Consider the following 19,191-nt stretch of genomic DNA (forward strand, 5'->3'; position numbering starts at 1 on the left):
ACACAGGGAAGACATACTTGCATATTATAACCACACCTGGGGGTAATGTTAACTCCATAGACAAAACTATGGCACAACCTCTTTAAGGACATGCAACTAATGGCCTAAACTCACAGTCTTGAGCTCCTGGCGCAGCTGCTGATTGAGAGTGGTCATCTCTTGTAGGCGGGCCTCCAGGGCGGCCATCTTGTCCTGTTTGATCTGAAGGGACCTCTTCAGACACATCTCCAGCTCTGACTCTAGCATCTTGAATCTGCTAGATGGAGGAATACTGGATTTATAGCCTAACAACAATGGTACCTTCCCAAATGTTACTCTACTCTATCTTCAGAGACAGAACTATATACTACAGAACTATACTACTATATATATCACTGGCTCTCAACCTGTGGGTAACTTGGGGACCCCCAGGAGGGTCCCCAAGTTATGTTGGGGGATCCCCCGATGATTAACTTAATGTGCAACATTGTTTTCTCACTCAACAGTAAACAAATCAAACATTGGAAATTGGGTTTATGCTATAACTTACTGCAATAGAATGAAGTTTTATGACTATAGTACTTTTTCTTTTTGCCTGCCTCCTGTGAATTGTTTTATTTTTATTTTGTTCATATTTTTGTATAGAGTAAATACAGTATGCACATTTTGCACATCTAAAATGACATATTAAACATTGGCTAAATTGTCAAATATTAGAGGCAGAAATTGCAAGGCGTTGTGAGCATGTAGATTGTCTATTTTCACAATAGAACCATGTTATACAAAATGGAATTCCTCAACTCTTAGTGCTCGTCAGGGTGAGAGGGCGGGTCCCAGTTAAAATATGATTAATTTGGGGGTCGCGGCCTGAATAGGTTGAGAACCACTGATTTATATTAGAAAAACATACAGCTCAACTCTGTCCTCCAGATATGAGCTTTTTAAGGTGAAATCAGAGTTCCAGCAGTGTGTGAGTACCTGTTGTCAGGTGACTCCAGGTCAGCCAGTGGTTGGTTCTCCTGGTCCCCGTCTCTCATCTCCAGCTCATTGGCAAGCCTCTCCAGTTCATTGTCCCTCTGCTGGCTCTTTAGCTTCTCGTTCACCAGCTCCTATTGGTCCAGAGCCAGAGGTCGTACAGCGTTAGCCTCGCATAGCCAGACAATATAGATATAGTCTGGTTCTCAGCCATTCAAAAAAATAAAAATAAAAATAAAAATCCGGGGAAGTTTACAACAACGACACAAATGGACCAATCAGAGTAGCCCAAGAAACAAAGTGGAAGGCAACAACCAAAGTGAACGAGACGAACACAGTGGAACATACTACAACTACAACTGCAACTAATCAGAGTAGCTCAAAGGTGATGCCCTAGCTGGTCGGTTCCCTCACAACTGAGAATAATTTACGTATTATTGTGCGAGGCTGTTGCTTTGTGTTAGCAATGGCAGATAGTCTAGCTGGGCCAGGGGCGGGCTGGCCATCTGGCATACAGGCATTTGCCCGGTGGGCTGGTAGGCTAGGGGGCTGGGGGGGGCTGGTGTAAAAAAAAAAAAAATAGCCAAAGTTCTGACACATTTTGGCACTAATCATGTTCATACTCCGCTGTTTGGTGGTGAGAACTGTATGTTATACAATTTATGGATTGTGTAGTTGTGTAGTTATCATTTGTTGTCTGTAAAAGTTGTGGTATTAAACACTTGTGTATTTATATGTGCCGCCCTCGACCGGTAGAGTATCTTCGCGCGCGTTGGTTGTGGGGGCTGGTCTGGCCAAGATGCCAGGGCTGAATTTTAGTCCCAGTCCGTCCCTGAGCTGGGCTAATATAGCATACAGCTTCATGTTAAGAGAAAGAATTGACAGCAGACATTTAGTTAGTTTGCTCTATATCAGGGGTCTTCAACAGGGGGTCCGGGACCCCTAGGGGGTCCTCAGAGTTACTACAGGGGTCCTCCAAATCTTTGTGTGATCGAAACTTTTTTTTCTCCTTTTTTATATTAACCACTTGAACCCTAGTATCAATATTCTGAGAACCTTAGCCAAAAATAGCTTATCTACAAGCTCACAACGCCTCGTGCTGATTTTTGGCAAAAGTTCTTTGGTGTAGAGGGAAAAAAGAGCAGACTAAGTACAGAGTTAAAGGTCTTAGTATTGACGTATTGACGGTTCAAGTGGTTAAATATCTGAAAACACAAATTGACACGAATCCAAAATACACTGATGATCGTGCTGTCGAACAATTAAACTATATGGAATCTATGAAAAGGTTGTGGGGGTCCCTGCTTCATCTGTCTCTCAACTAAGGGGTCCTTGGCCTGAAAATGTTGAAGACCCCTGCTCTATAAACCTGTGTCAGACAGCAGTGGGTCGCTGGCTCCCTCAGCTCACCTCTCTCAGGGTTGCCAGGGTGCCGTGGTCGATAGCAGCCTGCTTGGCCCGCTCCCTGTTGTCCCTCTCCAGGCCTTTGACCCTCTCTGCTGTCTCCCTCAGTCCCTCCACCTCCTTCCCAAGGGTGCGTAACTCCCTCTCCAGACCGCTTATACGCACATTGTTCCCATCCAAAGTGGCCTCCTGGATCTCAGCCTAGGACAAGTTAGTGCACAATAGCAGTCATTCTATTCAATCACTGTTTGTTATTTTCAACAGCTCCTCTGTGAATCAAAAAGCAAGGAATAAATAACATATCTGCTATTAGTTTTATAATATCGTGGTTGTCGAGTGAAATTTTTTCAAAACCGTTCGTTTTTATCATTTTTTTTTTACTAAACTGGTGAAAACAGCCGATCTACAAGCACACAGTGCCTCGCACCACGAGGCATTGTGTGCTTGCAGATCTGCTTTTTTCACAACTTTTGTGCGACGGCCTTGTATGATGAAGCAGGGCTTCACTTGCGAAAAAACATACAAATTTTAAACTTGGAGATAAGAGGTTTCTGCCCAACAGTGACGATATGATAAGTGCCAGATCTGAGGGCTGCACATAAGTCCGACATCTCATTACTCCGACTACGTGGCTACGAACGCGGTTAGGGCTAGGGTTATGGATAGGGTTAGTAATGGGGCGAGTCAGACAAGCGCAACGTCGGAGTAATGTGGCTGCGGAACAATGACACGGCAACCCAGATCCTACAGCTTCAGTAAGTGCTGTGCTCAACAGAACCGTGAAAATAAATGCTTTTTGAATTCATAATTTTGTAAATGCCATCTGGATTTAGATTTGACTTAGAATGAATTAGCAGCAGTCATCCTCTTTCTTGCTACAACTGAGATCCGATATGCAGCTGCACCCGACCACTAGGGCTGTCACGATATGACATTTTACATAACGATTAATTGTCACTCAAATAATTGCGATTAACGATTTAGTTGTGTTTTTGTCGTTGATAATTACATTTCTGTTTGGCTAGTAGGCTTTGAAGTTGCACATGGCAGATATGACACATAACCGAAAATACACAAAGAAATTACTGACATATTTGACAACTTTCTACTTAAAAAATAACATTGATAGTGGAAATAGCCGACGCGTTGTGAGCTTGTAGATCTGCATTCACGATGATGACGATTATGACAAAATATTTGCGATTATGTCAAATAATTGCAATTAGATGATTATGTAATAATTGTGACAGCCCTACCGACCACCACTAACCTGCTGGCGGAGTCGGCGGTTCTCTTTCTCCAGACGCCTCTTGTCCCTCTCCAGGCCCAGGCTCTCCTGTTCCAGGCTCTGCTTCTCTCCCTCCAGCTGCTCCAGGCGTCGGGAGTTGATGCGCAGCTCCTCCAGGGCAGCCTGCAGGCTCTGGTTCTCAGTCTCCAAGTCCTGAACCTCTGCCTCCAGACGCTGGAGCTTCCGACCTGACGTGACGGAGGGCAAGTAGGAGATCAAGAAAGAGATCAAGCAAACGGGACTAGGGCTGTCACGATTATGACATTTTACATGACGATTAGTTGTCACTCAAATAATTGTGATTAACAATTTAATTGTGTTTTTGTCGTTGACAATTACATTTCTGTTTGGCTTGTAGGCTTTAAAGTTGCACATGGCAGATATGATACATAACCTGTAAATATACAATGAAATGAAGGACATATTTGACAACTTTACACTTTAAAAAGAACATTGATAATGGAAATGTATGTATGTATGTATGTAATGTGTTTTTTTATAATAAGCTGGATCTGCACCAAAGGCATGATGTGAACCCTAGTTGAGAATCACAGATTCAGACAATAGAACTTACCAGTGTTGTCAAGAGAAGCCTGTAGGCGTTGGTTTTCCGTGTCCAGGGTCCTGCACTTGGCCTCTAGTCGCTCTGTGTGTTTGGTGGTGTAGCAGGAGCGACCCGACAGGCCCTTGATACAGCTGTCACGCTGGGGGCTGCTACTCTTAGAGCCAGGGGAATTACCACAAGAGCCAACGGCTTGATGGAGACCATTGTGGATGTTGTCTAACACATCAAGATCAGAGGTGATCTCTTTGGGATGCTCTCCACCTTTCCCTTCCTCTAGCTGTCCTTTCTCCAGATCATGAAGATCTGGATCCTCCCCGGGCCCACTTTCACCCTCCATGCACAGGGAATCCTCTGAAGGTGGTCGCTGGTGGCCATTCGAGTCTCCATTTATCATTTCCTGTGTTACTGCACTAGACAGCGATATTCTGGTGCTGTCTTCTAAATGTGAGCAGCAGGTTTGGGCACCCAAGTGTTGCTCTGTTAATGAATGTGGGCAATAGACAGCCTGGGGGACATGGTTGTGGTCATGGTAGTGGTTGTGTTGGGGGCTGCTGTTATTGGAGGTGGCTCTCAGATCCTCGATGGTCAACAGCAGCCTCTGGTTCTCTTTCTCCAGCCTGAGAATGCGACTCTGGGTTCTTTCACTCACCTCCTCGCTCAGGGGCTGGCCTAAACACAGAAACACAGGAACCATCCTCAAATGCTTGTATCAAAACAACATCCCGCATCCAGCAGTGGAAGCTTGTGATTGGCTGAACCGGAGGTAGGGAGCGCTCCATGGTGTTCACCTGGACCGCGCGGAGGCGCCGAGAGCTCACTCGTGTATAGGTTATACTTAGAGATAATATAATAGGCCTACATGCGATGTTTCATAACATATAACACAAGAAATAATCATAACACATTATAAACATTCTATATTTATAAGGTCATGTATTCTACTTAATAATTGGGACTTACAAGAACCATTATCATAGTTATAATAGACCTACATTTACAGTAGTTTAGGCATTTTGGTTTGATAAGGTTGTGGGCAGAAGAATTTGTCCTTGTTATTTGACTATTTTTACTTTAATTATAATTAAAGACACTTCATAGTGAATTAGTGATTATAATAAATAGCTTATGTCGTGATGGCTATTATAGCTAGATCAGATTGTGTTTATAATATGACGCCGGCGCGCCTCCGTAATCTCCACCGAAAACCGAAAACAAGCGCTCCGCCCTTGTTCCATTGTTGGAACCGGGATGTTGTTTTGATACACGCTCCTCAAATACAGAATGTAGTCATTCATTACCCACTCACTCAATGGACCCGTAAGCGTCACTATTCTTTGTGTATCTGTTCAACATTTTGCCTGACTTTACCCTGGGTGCTGTCTGTGGACTTGGACAGCTGCTCTAACTCCCAGCCCAGGTGTTGCGACTCCTCCATGCTTCTCCTCTGAGCCAGGCACAGAGCAAGGTTCTCCTCCTGCAGCTCCTCCGTGCGTCTCCGATCCACCTCCTTCTCCTAAAGAGGACACACAAAAGGATAAGCACTGGCTGGGTGACATGAAGTCCAGATTATCTATTTTTGGGAATATGAAACAAAACGACAACGTTTTTTGCTTTCTGTAATACATGGATGGATACAGTTTTTAATGTAAATAAATGAAGCGACAGCTTTAGTTTATGCAGGACACGGGAGTCGTCCCGCCCAGCTGTAGTCAGCTGTCCGTCAGCTCTGTTCTCATAACTCATTAACCTATCTGCTGGTCATTACGTCACATGACTGCCATACTCCAATCAAAGCTCTCAATCAGTAGGGAAGGCTCCTTTAAATACGGCTTGCTTTCTCTACCTATGCTTGGTTTCTGAAGCTTCAGAATCATTCGCTGCTATAGCTGCTTCCTCCACTCCATCCTCCACCTTTGCACCATCAATCTGGCTAAGCTCAAATACTTGTGATTGTCTGATTAAGTTACATGTCAATGTTGTTAAACTCAAATACTGTGATTTTGACTAAGTTACATGTCAATGTATTGCTATTGTTCTGCTTATTGTATCCCTATGGGGGCTATTGCTTAGCGTGACCCTGATTGTGCTTAGTAGGCTCAGAAAGCTTGCACAAAATCCAGGGAACATCTCGGAACGCGGAGCCCATTAACGCCAAGATTAACTGTATTCCATGTATGCAATAAATGGTTAAATCTACTTAGACGTGAGTGTTCCTGACTAAACTCTTAACATTGCCTCAAGCCCACTGAACCATGGTCTGACCTGCTCCATGTCGTGGACCCGTGCCTTCAGCAGCAGGATGTGCTTCTCCAGCTGGTGGAGTTTGTCAGACCGTGACCTCAGGCCTGCCAGCTGATCTTCAAGCACCTCTTTGGTCTCCTGCAACACCCGATTATCCTCTTTCAACTCCTGTGAGACACACACGCACGCACGCACGCACGCACGCACGCACGCGCACACACACACACACACACACACACACACACTTTGTCACTTCACTACAAAGACTCACTTAAACTGAGGTATACTGCATCATTGTTATGATTATCATTATCATGATGATTAGTCTACTATTATTAATAGTGTATCATTGATCTTCATTGGAGAAAGGGCCAAAGAAAACACAGTTCGCCGTGAAAGGTATATGAAGAAACTAAGCAATAAATCCTTAGTATATCTCACATCTTGCATCACGGCATTCCGTGATTTACCATCACACGCTCCATAGTCTCAGTTTTACAGTTACAATAGAAGTTGAGTGTTAATAACCTCCACTTTGGCTTTGTAGAAGTCCATGTTGTGCAGCTTCTCCCTGTATCGTCCCACTTCACTCTCCAGCTTGTCTGCCCTGATGGCCCGCTCCCTCAGGGCGTCCAGCTCGTCGCGGTAGGTGCGCGATGCACGCGCTTCCACCTGCAACTGGGAGTTCTGTTGAAGGTATAGGGAAGGCTTTATAGCAAAGTGTATGTGTCCATAAGTAGCACTATGCATGTTAAATTAAAAATCAAACCTCAGTTCAAAGTGGAGCGGTGAATTTGAGCAGCTATACCCTGCACAACAGTGGTCTTCTCAATCTGTTCCTGTTTTAATAGTTTAAAAATCCGGCCACGCACCGTTGTACTAATGAAACATAACTCCGGCCATGCACCATTGTACTAAAGAAACATAGCAAGCATATTTAGTGTGTGTGTGTGTGTGTGTGGGTCTCGGCTGCTCAACAGCGCCACTCGGTGACCCATGCCTGCATTGCAGCTATTTGTACGGGACAGGGTTGAGGACAGGGAGACACGCAAACTAGTTTGTAGGGAGCTACTTCACCGCTCCAAAAATCTACTACGCAGTATAGGAGGTAACCTAGGTAGTGATTCAGTTATAACCCCATCACCTGGGTCAGACCAGGCTTGTATTCCCCAGGTGAGTGTGTGACTGTTAAATGAGAACCTGTAAATATTACCCTAATGTATTGCCTAAATGTGAGAGACAGTAACTATATTGATTCCCAGAGTTATCTATTTCGTATTTAACCATTTGAATCAGCTGGGTTCCAGGAGGTGACCGTATGTATTAAAGGTTAGTGACAGAACGTTGTGGTGTTGGTTCTCTCCTGCTCTGTTCACACCTCCTGCTGGATCCTCTTCAGCTCAGCTTCCAGGTTCTCCACCTCATGTCTGCTGTCCAGCACCTGCTCACTCTTCTCCTCTCTGGTGGAGAGAGAGAGAGAGAGAGAGAGAGAGAGAGAGAGAGAGAGAGAGAGAGAGAGAGAGAGAGAGAGAGAGAGAGAGTAGGTTAGAGTGCAGTACTTTTGAATACACTGCATTACCACGCACGCACGCACACACACACACACACACACACACACACACAAACACACACACACACACACACAAACACACACACACACACACACACACACACACACACACACACACACACACACACACACACACACACACACACACACAGCTACAGCACGTGAAGCCACTCCTAGAAGACACTATTTTCCAAAATACCCAGGGGTATCTCTTTTTGTTTAGTTTTTTTTCATCTAAATCTTTTCCCAACATGAAGCAGGTATTGTCAGTGATATTATATTTCCAGCCATACATAAAAGCGCTGTGTGAGGTCATGGCCATTCAAAAGCGCAAAGTCATGCTGTATTTGATGGCTTTATGTGATATTGTGCACGACATATAACAGTGTGAACACTGCCATCCACTTGATTTAGAACGGGGGAAGCTAGTCATAATAGGCGAACATTCTGTGAAAATAGCAGATCACAAAAAGTTTACAACGCGGCAAGTTGCGACGCATTGTAGATCAAATATTTTTGACAAAGTGATTTGTTGTAGATGGAAGAAAAGGAGGGGAGCAAGGATAGAGCCCTAGGGGACTCTGGTCAACAAAGTGTGTAGGGTTTAAGTGGTTAAAGGCTTGAGATCAGCGTTAGTGCCAACGGTGTTGGTGTGGGCACATGTGGAATGCATAGAAATGCAAAGCCCAATGTGGGTCAATGGCAGAGCTGCACTACCATGGATCTTGCCAAAGCAGGCAGCAATGTAGGCCAATCTCCCTCTGGGCATCTCTTATCCATGTAGTATCAGCAGGGGCGTCACACCAAATTCTGGGCCCTGGGTACAAGGATTCACTGCGGGCCCCCCATGAATGTTAACTATTGAAAAATAGCAGATATACAAGAAACCTATGTTTCCATGTCAGTGATGCTCAAACTCTTTCATGTGAAGGACCCCCCCATCTCAAAATATTTAGTTCCAGGGACTCCCCAGAAGCAACATTTTAGTTACAAATGTTCACTTAAAAAATACATTATATTCAAAGATTTGCGCACATTTTTCACGACTTTTCAAAAATAGCAGATCTACAAGCTCGCAGCGCGGCACTCGGTGCCGCGCTGTGAGCTTGTATATCTGCTATTTTTCAATAGCTAAAGTTACTAGGGCCCCTACACCTTGGGCCCCGGCAACTCAGTCCCACTTTCCTACCCCTTGTGACGCCCCTGAGTATCAGGCTTCAGCTCTCTCAGCTCTTTCTCTCTCTCCCTATCGCTCCCTGCACACAAATTCAATCCATTCAGAGGTGCCATTCCCTCTAGCAAAGTGTTGAACTTCTAGCAACAGTTCAGCCATTCCATTAAGTTATATTTTATTTAAAGGAGCTATAGTCAACTTTTTCTTGAAAAACGGACGCAAAAAAAAAAAACGCTAATATAAAAGAATAGAAGAGGGATATAAACAAAGTCAGCCTGACAATGGCCAAAATGATTATTTTATCATTTTTTATGCTTTTTGTGGTAATTTTTGAATAGAAACACATATATGAAGTGTAATCTTTTTTATAAAATATTTTCGACATTATTCTTTTCAAGAAAAAGTTGACTATAGCTCCTTTAAGTAATCTCTAGAACAAAGAATGACCATCTCTGAGTGGGTGCTTTTTGCTATATCATTACTATAATGTTTTAGTCAATAATCTATCCAAAGAATGTTGTAAAATGATATATTTCCTATAATCTTACAACTATCTTTGGATAGATTATTGACTGAATCATAAAGTAGAATTATACAGAACTCTAATGTGCAGTGTGCACTGGTGGAAAGTTAATTCCTCACCCAACGGGATTAAACCACCTTATTTGATGGTTTGTTTCTGTGTCTGGGTCTTTGTTTCCTTTGCATGTAACTAGAGTTAAAAGGTCTCTTGCTCCCTTTGAGCAGTCACAGCTGTCCAGCTGTTACTCACAGTTCCTGTCGGAGACGTCTGATCTTGGCCTTGGAGTCAGCCAGCTCCACAGCCAGGTGTTGCTGAGCTGGGCTGGGACCGTAGATGGAGGGGCTGAGCAAGCCACTGCAGGGCAAACTAACCATACCCTCCTTTTCCTGCATCAGCTCCGCTATAGTCTGCAATCAAAGGATAGGAGAACAAACACAGCAGGTCAGTTTTCCCTGCTACTCAATAAAGTACAATAAAAGCCTGTGTAATGGAACAATGCTACTCCTGCGAGGCCATGCACTCACAGAATCTTTTCACTGAAATGCATCAGCCTTTTAAAGTTGCAATCGATAACTTCTGTGGGATAACTACAGCACATCGTGGCAGAGAGCGACGTAAATGTATTATTTATTGAATAAAATAGCTTGCAATGAAGTAGAAAAAAAATAAAATAACGATGCTTAATAGGCTTGCAGTAACATACTGTAGGCTATATGTATGGGATAAATGCAGAGGACACATTTCATGTGCAAAATACTGTGACAAACAAATACCCTAAATGAGTGGGGACCATATTATTCGAATTATTTATTTTATAATGAAAGGTTTCTGATCTTAAAGTAGGGTGACCAGACGTCCCGTTTTGGCCGGGACTGTCCCGTTTTCAAGCTGCGTGTCCCTGTGTCTCGACAAATATCTCTAAAACACTCATTATGTCCTGGTTTTCAACATTCACTACGAAAATGTCCCGGTTTTCGTCAGAATTAAAATAATAGCTGTTTTCAGTGGTTGCATAGACATTTAACATGTTCTTTTCATGTAAAAATGCTCACCTAAACAATCAGAAAACATGAACAAATTCATTGCGTGTCTGAATTCATCGCTGAGGCTGTTTGTCAATCAATAACTGCCTGAATGTATGTGTGCATGCACGGACGCGGTAACGTGCGCATTGCTTTGACAGTCCCGGTTTTAGGCAACAGTGGTTCGCGTACCGGTTTGAGCGGCTGAAAATATGGTCACCCTATCATAAAGGGAAAATTACACCTTTAAAATAGCCAAGCTGAGGCCTGCATAAGTCATCTGGATGTCAAATGTAGGTACCTCTTGCTGGGAGTCCCTCAGGTCCAGCAGGTGTCTGAATTGCAGGGCCATGCTCTTGGCAACGGCCTCCAGTTCATCTGGATCTATTTCGTTGCTTTCCAGCCACTGCAGGTCTAACACGCTCTCCTGACTTACCTAGAATACAGAGGTACAGCACCACAGGACAGAAGAGAAAATCAAATATGAACAGACAAAGAGATCTACTGCTTTTAGTCAAATCTACTAAAAGCATAATCGTCGTTATCCAAAACCGTTCGTTTAGCATTTATTATTTTAAAAATGATTTAAACTAGTGAAAACAGCTGATCTACATGCACACAACGCCTCGCACTGTTTTCACTACTTTTGTGCGACCGCTTTGTATGATGAAGCAGGGCTTTACTTTGCGAAAGAACGTACGAATTGGAAACTTGGAGATACAAGGTTTCCGATATGACAGGGAGGTTGGAAAACTATTTGACAATTAAATCATTTCTATTGTTCATTGTGGGATAAGGCATTCATAACATATGAATTCATGATCACAGCGATTTGTCCATAGCACAAATTAAGTGCTGGTCCACTGGATAAGCAAACACTCATTCAGACTATTTTGTAGCTTAGTTGTAATCTGTGACTAATACGCTGTTGATTTGTTCACAGTGTTTGTGAGTATGATACACAAGTTTTAACTGACAGGCAGAAAGTGTAGTTTGATACCTCCTGGATGTATACCGCTATGGCAGCCTTAGTATCATAATCCAATGTCTGGATCCTCTCAATGTACACCTCTTTCTCCTCACACTGAAAACAAAAATGGAAGTGAGATTAGGATCTAAATGCCTGCAGCCTGCGGAAAGGTCCTGCACACAAAAACGCACGGATATGCACGACTTTATATGAACTTGTTTATACACACGAACATCTGTAAACTGTACTGTAAATGAGCCAAAGAATAGAATAATAGCATACCTGAACAGCACATCCCAACAGCAGCAGCAACAACTTCTTCATTTCATCTAGACTTTGCTCTATGAGGGAAAATAAATGGGATTGTGATTTCATTATCATTCTTATTTTGCCATGTAGATGGGAGTTAGTTCTGGAGAAAAATGTTAATTAAAAGTCAAGTTTACCACAATAAGGAGTCTTTCCAAGCAGTGACACATTTGGCAAGGGAATCATGATCAACTGTCTCAGGTGATCCTGGAATGAGAGAGGCGGTTAGAGGAGAAGGACAGATAAGCACATTTCAACCAACCGGAACCGCACTGGACAAAAACACTTGCTTGGGATGCAGCCAGTGGCATCTGAATGGAAATGTCTACATGTATAGCACAAAGCATCCACTTAAATGAGTGAGGAGACAGAGCCAACAAAATGGAAAGTGACTTGAATGACTAAAAGCTGGGGGGTAGTTTCCCTGGTGCGGAGGTGAAACTCCCAATGCCGTAGAATGCTCTTTTTTTCTGACTGTGGGCTGTTTGGTCTGAGTGTTTCTGTGTGCGTGGGTGTATTTTGGGGGGTTCTAATGATTCTTAATAGCTCCCCATGAGAAAAAGAGACTCATTTTGTGCAGGAAACTATTACTAATTCCCAAGTGATGAAACAAAAAACAAGTTGACCAGGGTCACTTGGTTTTTGGTGCAGTAGAGCCAACAGTGACTAGCACTGCTATGCTATTGGGGGGAATGTCCATCTCCTCTCCCAGCTCTAACTCTGGTGGTCTGCATCGCTAAAGGGGAATTCTCTTGACTTTTCTCGAATACAGAGAATTTAGATCAGGAAGCAAGTTTAATGGAGTGAACAGGATGCCACATTAGATCTGGAAATAGTTTCCAAATGGGACGCACGCAATGGTGAATCAAAAACAAAAATAAGCTTCAAATATACATATGTGGTATGTATACCAACTGAAGACATGATTGTAACCAGCAAGCCTACTATGATTAGTAGAATGCTGTGTTCAGAAGGATTGTCTTCCACCAGATAATCTCCAGGTTTCAAATGGGTCATTCTAAAGCCCTGGCATGGGCTTTGACCAGGCTCTGCTGTAGCAGGCTAATGGCTGACAGTGGTGTGTCCTGCGTTGACTGCACAGATGTTACTGATATTTAGGGCATCGCTCTTAAGAAGATCCAGATGATGAGGATGCATGATGGACCAATGTTGGTGCAACAGATGTGCTGTGCTATGCTATGCTATGCTGTGCTGTGCTGCGTGCATGCGTATGTGTGTGTGTGTGTGTGTGTGTGTGTGTGTGTGTGTGTGTGTGTGTGTGTGTGTGTGTGTCTGATAGAAAGTTTAATGGCCCATGAGCTGATGGAGGGAACAGCTTTGACATCTTTAACTCACCAGATAGTATGCCTTGATCTGACGGACCAAGATATTCAAGTTCTGAATCCTCTGATTTGGGTCACTGTTCACCTTCTTGACACCCTGAAGTGTAGCTGATGGGTTTCTGGAGGTAGAACAAATATACAGTATACAGTATATCGTTGCTGTTGGGCAGAATCCTCGTATGTCCATATTTCAACTTTTTATGTCTGTTTCGTAAATTAATGCCAAACAAGCGCGTCGCACAAAAGTAGTGAAAATAGCAGATCTACTGTACATGCTCACAACGTGTCGCAGCGCGTGTTGTGAGCTTGTAGATCTGCTATTTTGATCATTTTATATCATAATAAAAAGTAACTTTCTTTTACATACAAATTTTGTTATATAGTATATATGAAGGGTAATTTCGGTAAAATTTGGGGTTTTTTTTCGGCACGGTACAGTGAAAAAATGGGGGGTAATCTGTGTCTCCCCATAGGATCCCACCACCAAGGGACAGGCCTTCATTTTCCCATATCCCAGGCTGGCCAGAGTCCCAATGTTTTTATGGAGGTTTTTCACCGAGAGGGGAGAGGGGAACAGCCCAGGACACCCTGGGCTGTCTCCCTATAGGATTCAACTCTAACAGGCCTTTAATGGTACCAGCGGTACCCCTTGTAAGATTTATACGCTCAGGTAGAGAACGTTTGTAGAGAAGATCTGTAACCCCAGGTAGAGAAGATTTGTAACCCCAGGTAGAGCAGATATGTATAATATGTTAATTAATTGCATGCTGACATCACTGATACTACACAGTGTCATCACCATGGTAACAGCCGCATGCTGAAACAATGCCCAAATTTGTAGATGAGCATGGTGACATCCACCATGGTATCAGCCGCTTGCTGAAACAATGCCCAAATTTGGAGATGAACATGCTGACATCACCGATACTAAACAGTGTCGCCACCATGGCAACGGGCTGCATGCTGAAACAAGGCCCAAATTTGGAGATTGCACAACTGGACGTCAATGGTGACTTCTAAAGGGCAACATTACTTCTGAGACTCCTACATCCAATCCCTAATATTAATTAGGGAACGTTGGCAGAGTCTTTGACCAATCTGGGAACTAAATGCTTACCAATAGCTTTCTTCACAAATGTGTTCATAAAGGTGTCTACTATCACCTCTGAACCTTTTCAAACCCAACTCCCTTGAGAAACTTTGTGGGAGCCAGTCAAAGTTGGGGTCTCCCCCGGGCACAGTATATATATATATATATATATATAAGTTATCTTTCTGCTTGCTATTCTCAAGCAAATAATCTATCATCAGGGAAATAGAAGCAGAATTAGGTGAAAGCGGTACAATCTGTGAAAACCAAGCTGATGATCCCGATGAAAACATCTATGAGGTTTCTTTTCATTTCTAACTTTAGCAAGTATGACATCATCCCTTTGGGCCACTGACTGCACTGTGTTTCACTGCCAGCGGGGAGTAGAATGAGACTTCTCACCAAGAAAACCAGGGAGGGAAAAAAAGAGCTCAAATGAATTCAGTGCCTTTTCATTAGAGCCTACCATTGTCTGGTGTCTAGTCATATAGCTGGCATTTTTATGTAAATCAGTCTTAACTGTCAGTGCTCTATTTAGGCTGTACTGTACAGTAATTGGAGGTGTGCAATCTCATATGATTTTCCAACTCACAGAGCTTTGAAAACTATCAGTCCTCTACACCAGGGGTTCCCAAACTTTTTTGTCTCAGGGCACCCCATGAATATTTTTTTAATCCGAGGCAGCCCTACATTATAACTTTCACTCCCAGCACCTTATATTTATAGCATATCGTTGTTGTCGGGTGGAAACCTTGTATGTCCAAAACCGTTTGTTTTGTATGTATCATCTATACAATGTACTAAACTAGTGAAAACAGCAGATCTACAAGCACACAACGCCTCGCGATGCGAGGCGTTGTGTGCTTGTAGATCGTCTGTTTTCTCTAGTTTTGTGCAACAGTCTTGTATGATAAAGCAGGGATTTGCTTTACCAAAAGACGTACACATTTGAAACTTGGAGATACGAGGCTTCTGCCCGACAGTGAAGATATTTTAGTGATTATGTTGCGAGGAAAACGCTGAGATAATAGCCATTTTGGTTAGAACTGACTGAAAATAACTTTGTACTATATTTTTTCAAGTGTCCAAATAAATTCCAAATATTATCAAATTATCTCGCGGCACACCTGGACTGCCCCGTCACCCACTTTGAAAACCCCTGCTCTACACTGTTACAGTATATATCTGAGGTCAATGCTTGATGCATACAGTTCTCACTCACACTAACCATAGAGAAGAGCTCTATTAAAACCACTAAAACTCTATTTTATACTTCATCATAGGATCATGCAAAATAGCAAAAATGGCCAATCTAGCAGCTCTCTGCATGTCACATTGTGGTGTGTCGTGAGCTTGTAGATCTGCTCTTTACACAGCGTTTTACATTTTTTTTTTTTACTTTTTTGAAAATGCTCTCCTACTGTACAATGACATGCTTAAAATGGGGGTTCCTTCTTCTCTGTTAAAGTAGAAAGGAAGGAACACAGAGACAGACGGACGGACGGACAGACAGACAGACAGACAGACAGACAGACAGACAGACAGACAGACAGACAGACAGACAGACAGACAGACAGAGGATGGGAGAATTAGGACAAGCAAAGAGAGAGGCAGAGAGAGCAAGCGAGAGAGAGAGAGAGAGAGAGAGAGAGAGAGAGAGAGAGAGAGAGAGAGAGAGAGACAGACAGACAGACAGACAGACAGACAGACAGACAGACAGACAGACAGACAGACAGACAGGCAGACAGACAGGCAGGCAGGCAGAGAGCTCGTCTAAACAGCCTCCTCCTGTGTCTCTGTATCTCGCCATCTCAAGCCTGTCCGTTTATCTGCCCTGTTTCTCCATATCCGTGCCATCTGTGTCCCACTGTCATAAAACACCAGCAACAACATCCTAATCCTGAGGGACTCCCAATCCAGGAGATTATCTTCATGACATGCTCCTCCCCTTGGCTCAGCATTATTGTACTGAGGGCTGGTGACCGTGTGGGCAGGGGGCACTGGGGCAGGCACGTGCACACATAGACTTGGAAGGGGGCTTGAGCCCTTGCTCTTTTATCCGTCTGTAAAAAGTGCCCTCTCCAGACCATCAATGCAGTTTTCACTATGGTGAAAGAAAGGCTAATGCCCTCTTTCCATGCCATACCTGAAGGCAGCATTCAAGAGTATTGCCTTCTTCAAACTCTCCTGAACTTGAATGCATCATCTTATGTTGAAAGAATTGCCCTCTCTGTGTAGAAATCCATGCCGTTACGCCATATCTCCAGTATTGACTTTAAGTACTGAAAATAGCAGACCTCCAAGCTCACAACGCGTCACCAAAAGGCCCTTTTAGAAATTTCAGCCCCAGCCTCTCTAACATTCTCTGCACGTCCCTGGCATTGGGTGAGGGAGGAGTGGTGTTGAATGGATACTGAAGGTTTACAGAACACAGACATGGACTGGCCAGACAGACAGTATTATCCTCAAGAGATTTTTGTACAGTCAAAATGTTGTCAATAAATACAGTATGATACTCTCAGTGTCCCATTACACACAATGAAACCCTGAGTTGTTAGTACTCTGAGTGTAAACATTGATTTTTAAGAGAGTTAAATTAACTTTCAGGATTTTGCCTATCTACATTATTAACTACAGTTCATTATCATTTAGATTTTCCAGCCCATTCTCCTGGCCAGACTGACTGTGAGCCATACGAGTCCCTCCACTACTTTAATTGTTTCCTGTGTGACTGTTGAGCAGCCATGCTGTTCAGGACTAAATGAGGGGCTTGGGTTCACACGGCCATTGCTATTCAAGTTCAAGGTTTACTTATTATTGCAATTATTATAATTTATTTTTTTATGAAAACAAAAGCACAAAGGTTGTAGTAATGATAATATCATTGCTGTATTAATTTGGCACCACCAGTGAATCAATGCAGATTTGCAGATGAAACACTTTACTTTGCCATACTGCAGCCTGTTAGAGTACCATCTGTATTGTCAGAGGTGATGATAATTCCCTTGGAACATAAGGCACCCAAGTCATAATCTCTTAAGTATTGACTTAAAGACATATATGATGCATGGCTGGCTTGATTGTTCCACACTGCAAGGCTGTACCAAGTCTAGCTCTAGTCTCTTTATTTAAGTTTGTTTTGGTCAAATACAGACAACAGGATCTCTGCTGCCTGCTCACATTCAGGATAACCTTTTATTGGAACTCCTAACCTGGAATTCACAAGGAAGTTCCTTTTGTTTTACTACAGACTACAAATATCCCTGTAATAACTGCAGTGTGCAAAGCCAGGCTAGGCAATGTCTTGCAAAGAATGTCAGCAGAGGCTATATGCTGTATCAGCAACAGCTGATATAAATACATGTATTCTCATAGTAGGCTATTCTGTATGAATGTCACTTTTAGGGTGACCTCCGCAGAAATCTAAACAGTAGGCTATAACAGAAAGCATCAATCATCTAACTAATTGTAGTATAGCCTATAAACATAATTGTGCCACATGGTTGGCTGCTGTACAATGACTGCTACAGTAGGATCTCAATGACTTATCATTATCAGCTGTCTAATCGAGCACCACCAGGGTACTAATCTGCATATTCACCTGGATATGCATTGATTCACAAAATTAGATTTGGATATAAACTGATAAGGGCAATGCACCAAATGCATGTACCCATATGAATTAGCTGATTTCATAACTTACATTTGGGTCATGATCTCGTTCAAAAAGACTCCATCCAATAATTCCCAAAAATCCAAATGAAAGCCCCCATCATTTGATCCAAATGTCTTCACCTTAAGTAATAGAAACAAAAACAAAAACAATTAATTACATGATAATTGAAAACCAGCATAAAATCATGCAGAGAGAGAGAGAGAGAGAGAGAGAGAGAGAGAGAGAGAGAGAGAGAGAGAGTTTAATTAATTTTCATTCCTTACCCAAGTGACAAGTGGGCTCTGCATAAATTGCTCCATGCTGGGTTGAAAAACTCCACTTTCCATCTTTACCAATAAGGCTGAGACAGACTACCCTCTGTCAGCGAAACATATCCAGCTCTCACAATGAAGATGACAGACTTTGAGTGAGCACGTTTCATTGCACTCCCTCCCGTGTCTTCTTGCAGCATTTAGGTCGGCTGGGCTCCCATCCCATCCCATCCCAGTGCAAAACTAGTTGAGTATTCCCTCTGCTGCAGCTGCAGTGACATTCACAAATGCGTAGAGAGACCGTCGGCGTCTTTGACCAAATATACACTACTGTAAACACAGGCTAACGTATGATTTGCAGATATACAGCTGAGGCCGTGGATATTTTAAATCCATTTTCCAAAATAACTCCATCCGCATTTTCCGCAATGTACGCACACACACTGAGACATATAGCTATGCCTGGCGCGTGCATTCCACTGCAAAGGCATCTGTCGCCCCCTCTCGACACACACACACACACACACACACACACACACACACACACACACACACACACACACACACACACACACACACACACACACACACACACACACACACAATCAATCAATATAATAAACAAATAAAAACAATAATAGGCCCGCCTAAATTACAAAATAGGCACGAAGTAGGCTATTTTCAACTAATATAAGTTAGAACCTTTTAGATCCTACGAAGAAGTTTGAACATGTTGGTATGGTAGGCCTCGGTATGTGTTTCATGAAACTAATTAATTAGCCTGTGCCCCGTTTCATCTGGCTCTTCTAAA

General features: G+C 43.0%; 1 protein-coding gene across 1 annotated transcript in view; it reads right to left on the reverse strand.

The window, feature by feature from the left end:
* The window catches only part of LOC308282193 (girdin-like), a gene marked incomplete at both ends in the record, with an annotated part of 46,107 nt that extends 27,652 nt beyond the window's left edge, over window positions 1–18,455 (reverse strand). The window contains 17 exons of the mRNA XM_080722538.1: window positions 115–256; window positions 958–1,088; window positions 2,365–2,559; window positions 3,629–3,834; window positions 4,221–4,880; window positions 5,580–5,724; window positions 6,474–6,620; window positions 6,981–7,139; window positions 7,831–7,912; window positions 9,969–10,126; window positions 11,043–11,177; window positions 11,742–11,825; window positions 11,994–12,052; window positions 12,158–12,227; window positions 13,377–13,482; window positions 18,157–18,248; window positions 18,393–18,455. Coding sequence (XP_080578664.1) covers window positions 115–256; window positions 958–1,088; window positions 2,365–2,559; window positions 3,629–3,834; window positions 4,221–4,880; window positions 5,580–5,724; window positions 6,474–6,620; window positions 6,981–7,139; window positions 7,831–7,912; window positions 9,969–10,126; window positions 11,043–11,177; window positions 11,742–11,825; window positions 11,994–12,052; window positions 12,158–12,227; window positions 13,377–13,482; window positions 18,157–18,248; window positions 18,393–18,455 — 2,634 coding nt within the window. The remainder of the gene's footprint in view (window positions 1–114; window positions 257–957; window positions 1,089–2,364; window positions 2,560–3,628; window positions 3,835–4,220; window positions 4,881–5,579; window positions 5,725–6,473; window positions 6,621–6,980; window positions 7,140–7,830; window positions 7,913–9,968; window positions 10,127–11,042; window positions 11,178–11,741; window positions 11,826–11,993; window positions 12,053–12,157; window positions 12,228–13,376; window positions 13,483–18,156; window positions 18,249–18,392) is intronic.
* Between the last annotated feature and the right edge of the window lie 736 nt (window positions 18,456–19,191).

The sequence above is a fragment of the Nannobrachium achirus genome (genome assembly GCF_963921795.1).
Source record: "Nannobrachium achirus genome assembly, chromosome: 3".
In the NCBI taxonomy this organism is placed as follows: domain Eukaryota; kingdom Metazoa; phylum Chordata; class Actinopteri; order Myctophiformes; family Myctophidae; genus Nannobrachium; species Nannobrachium achirus.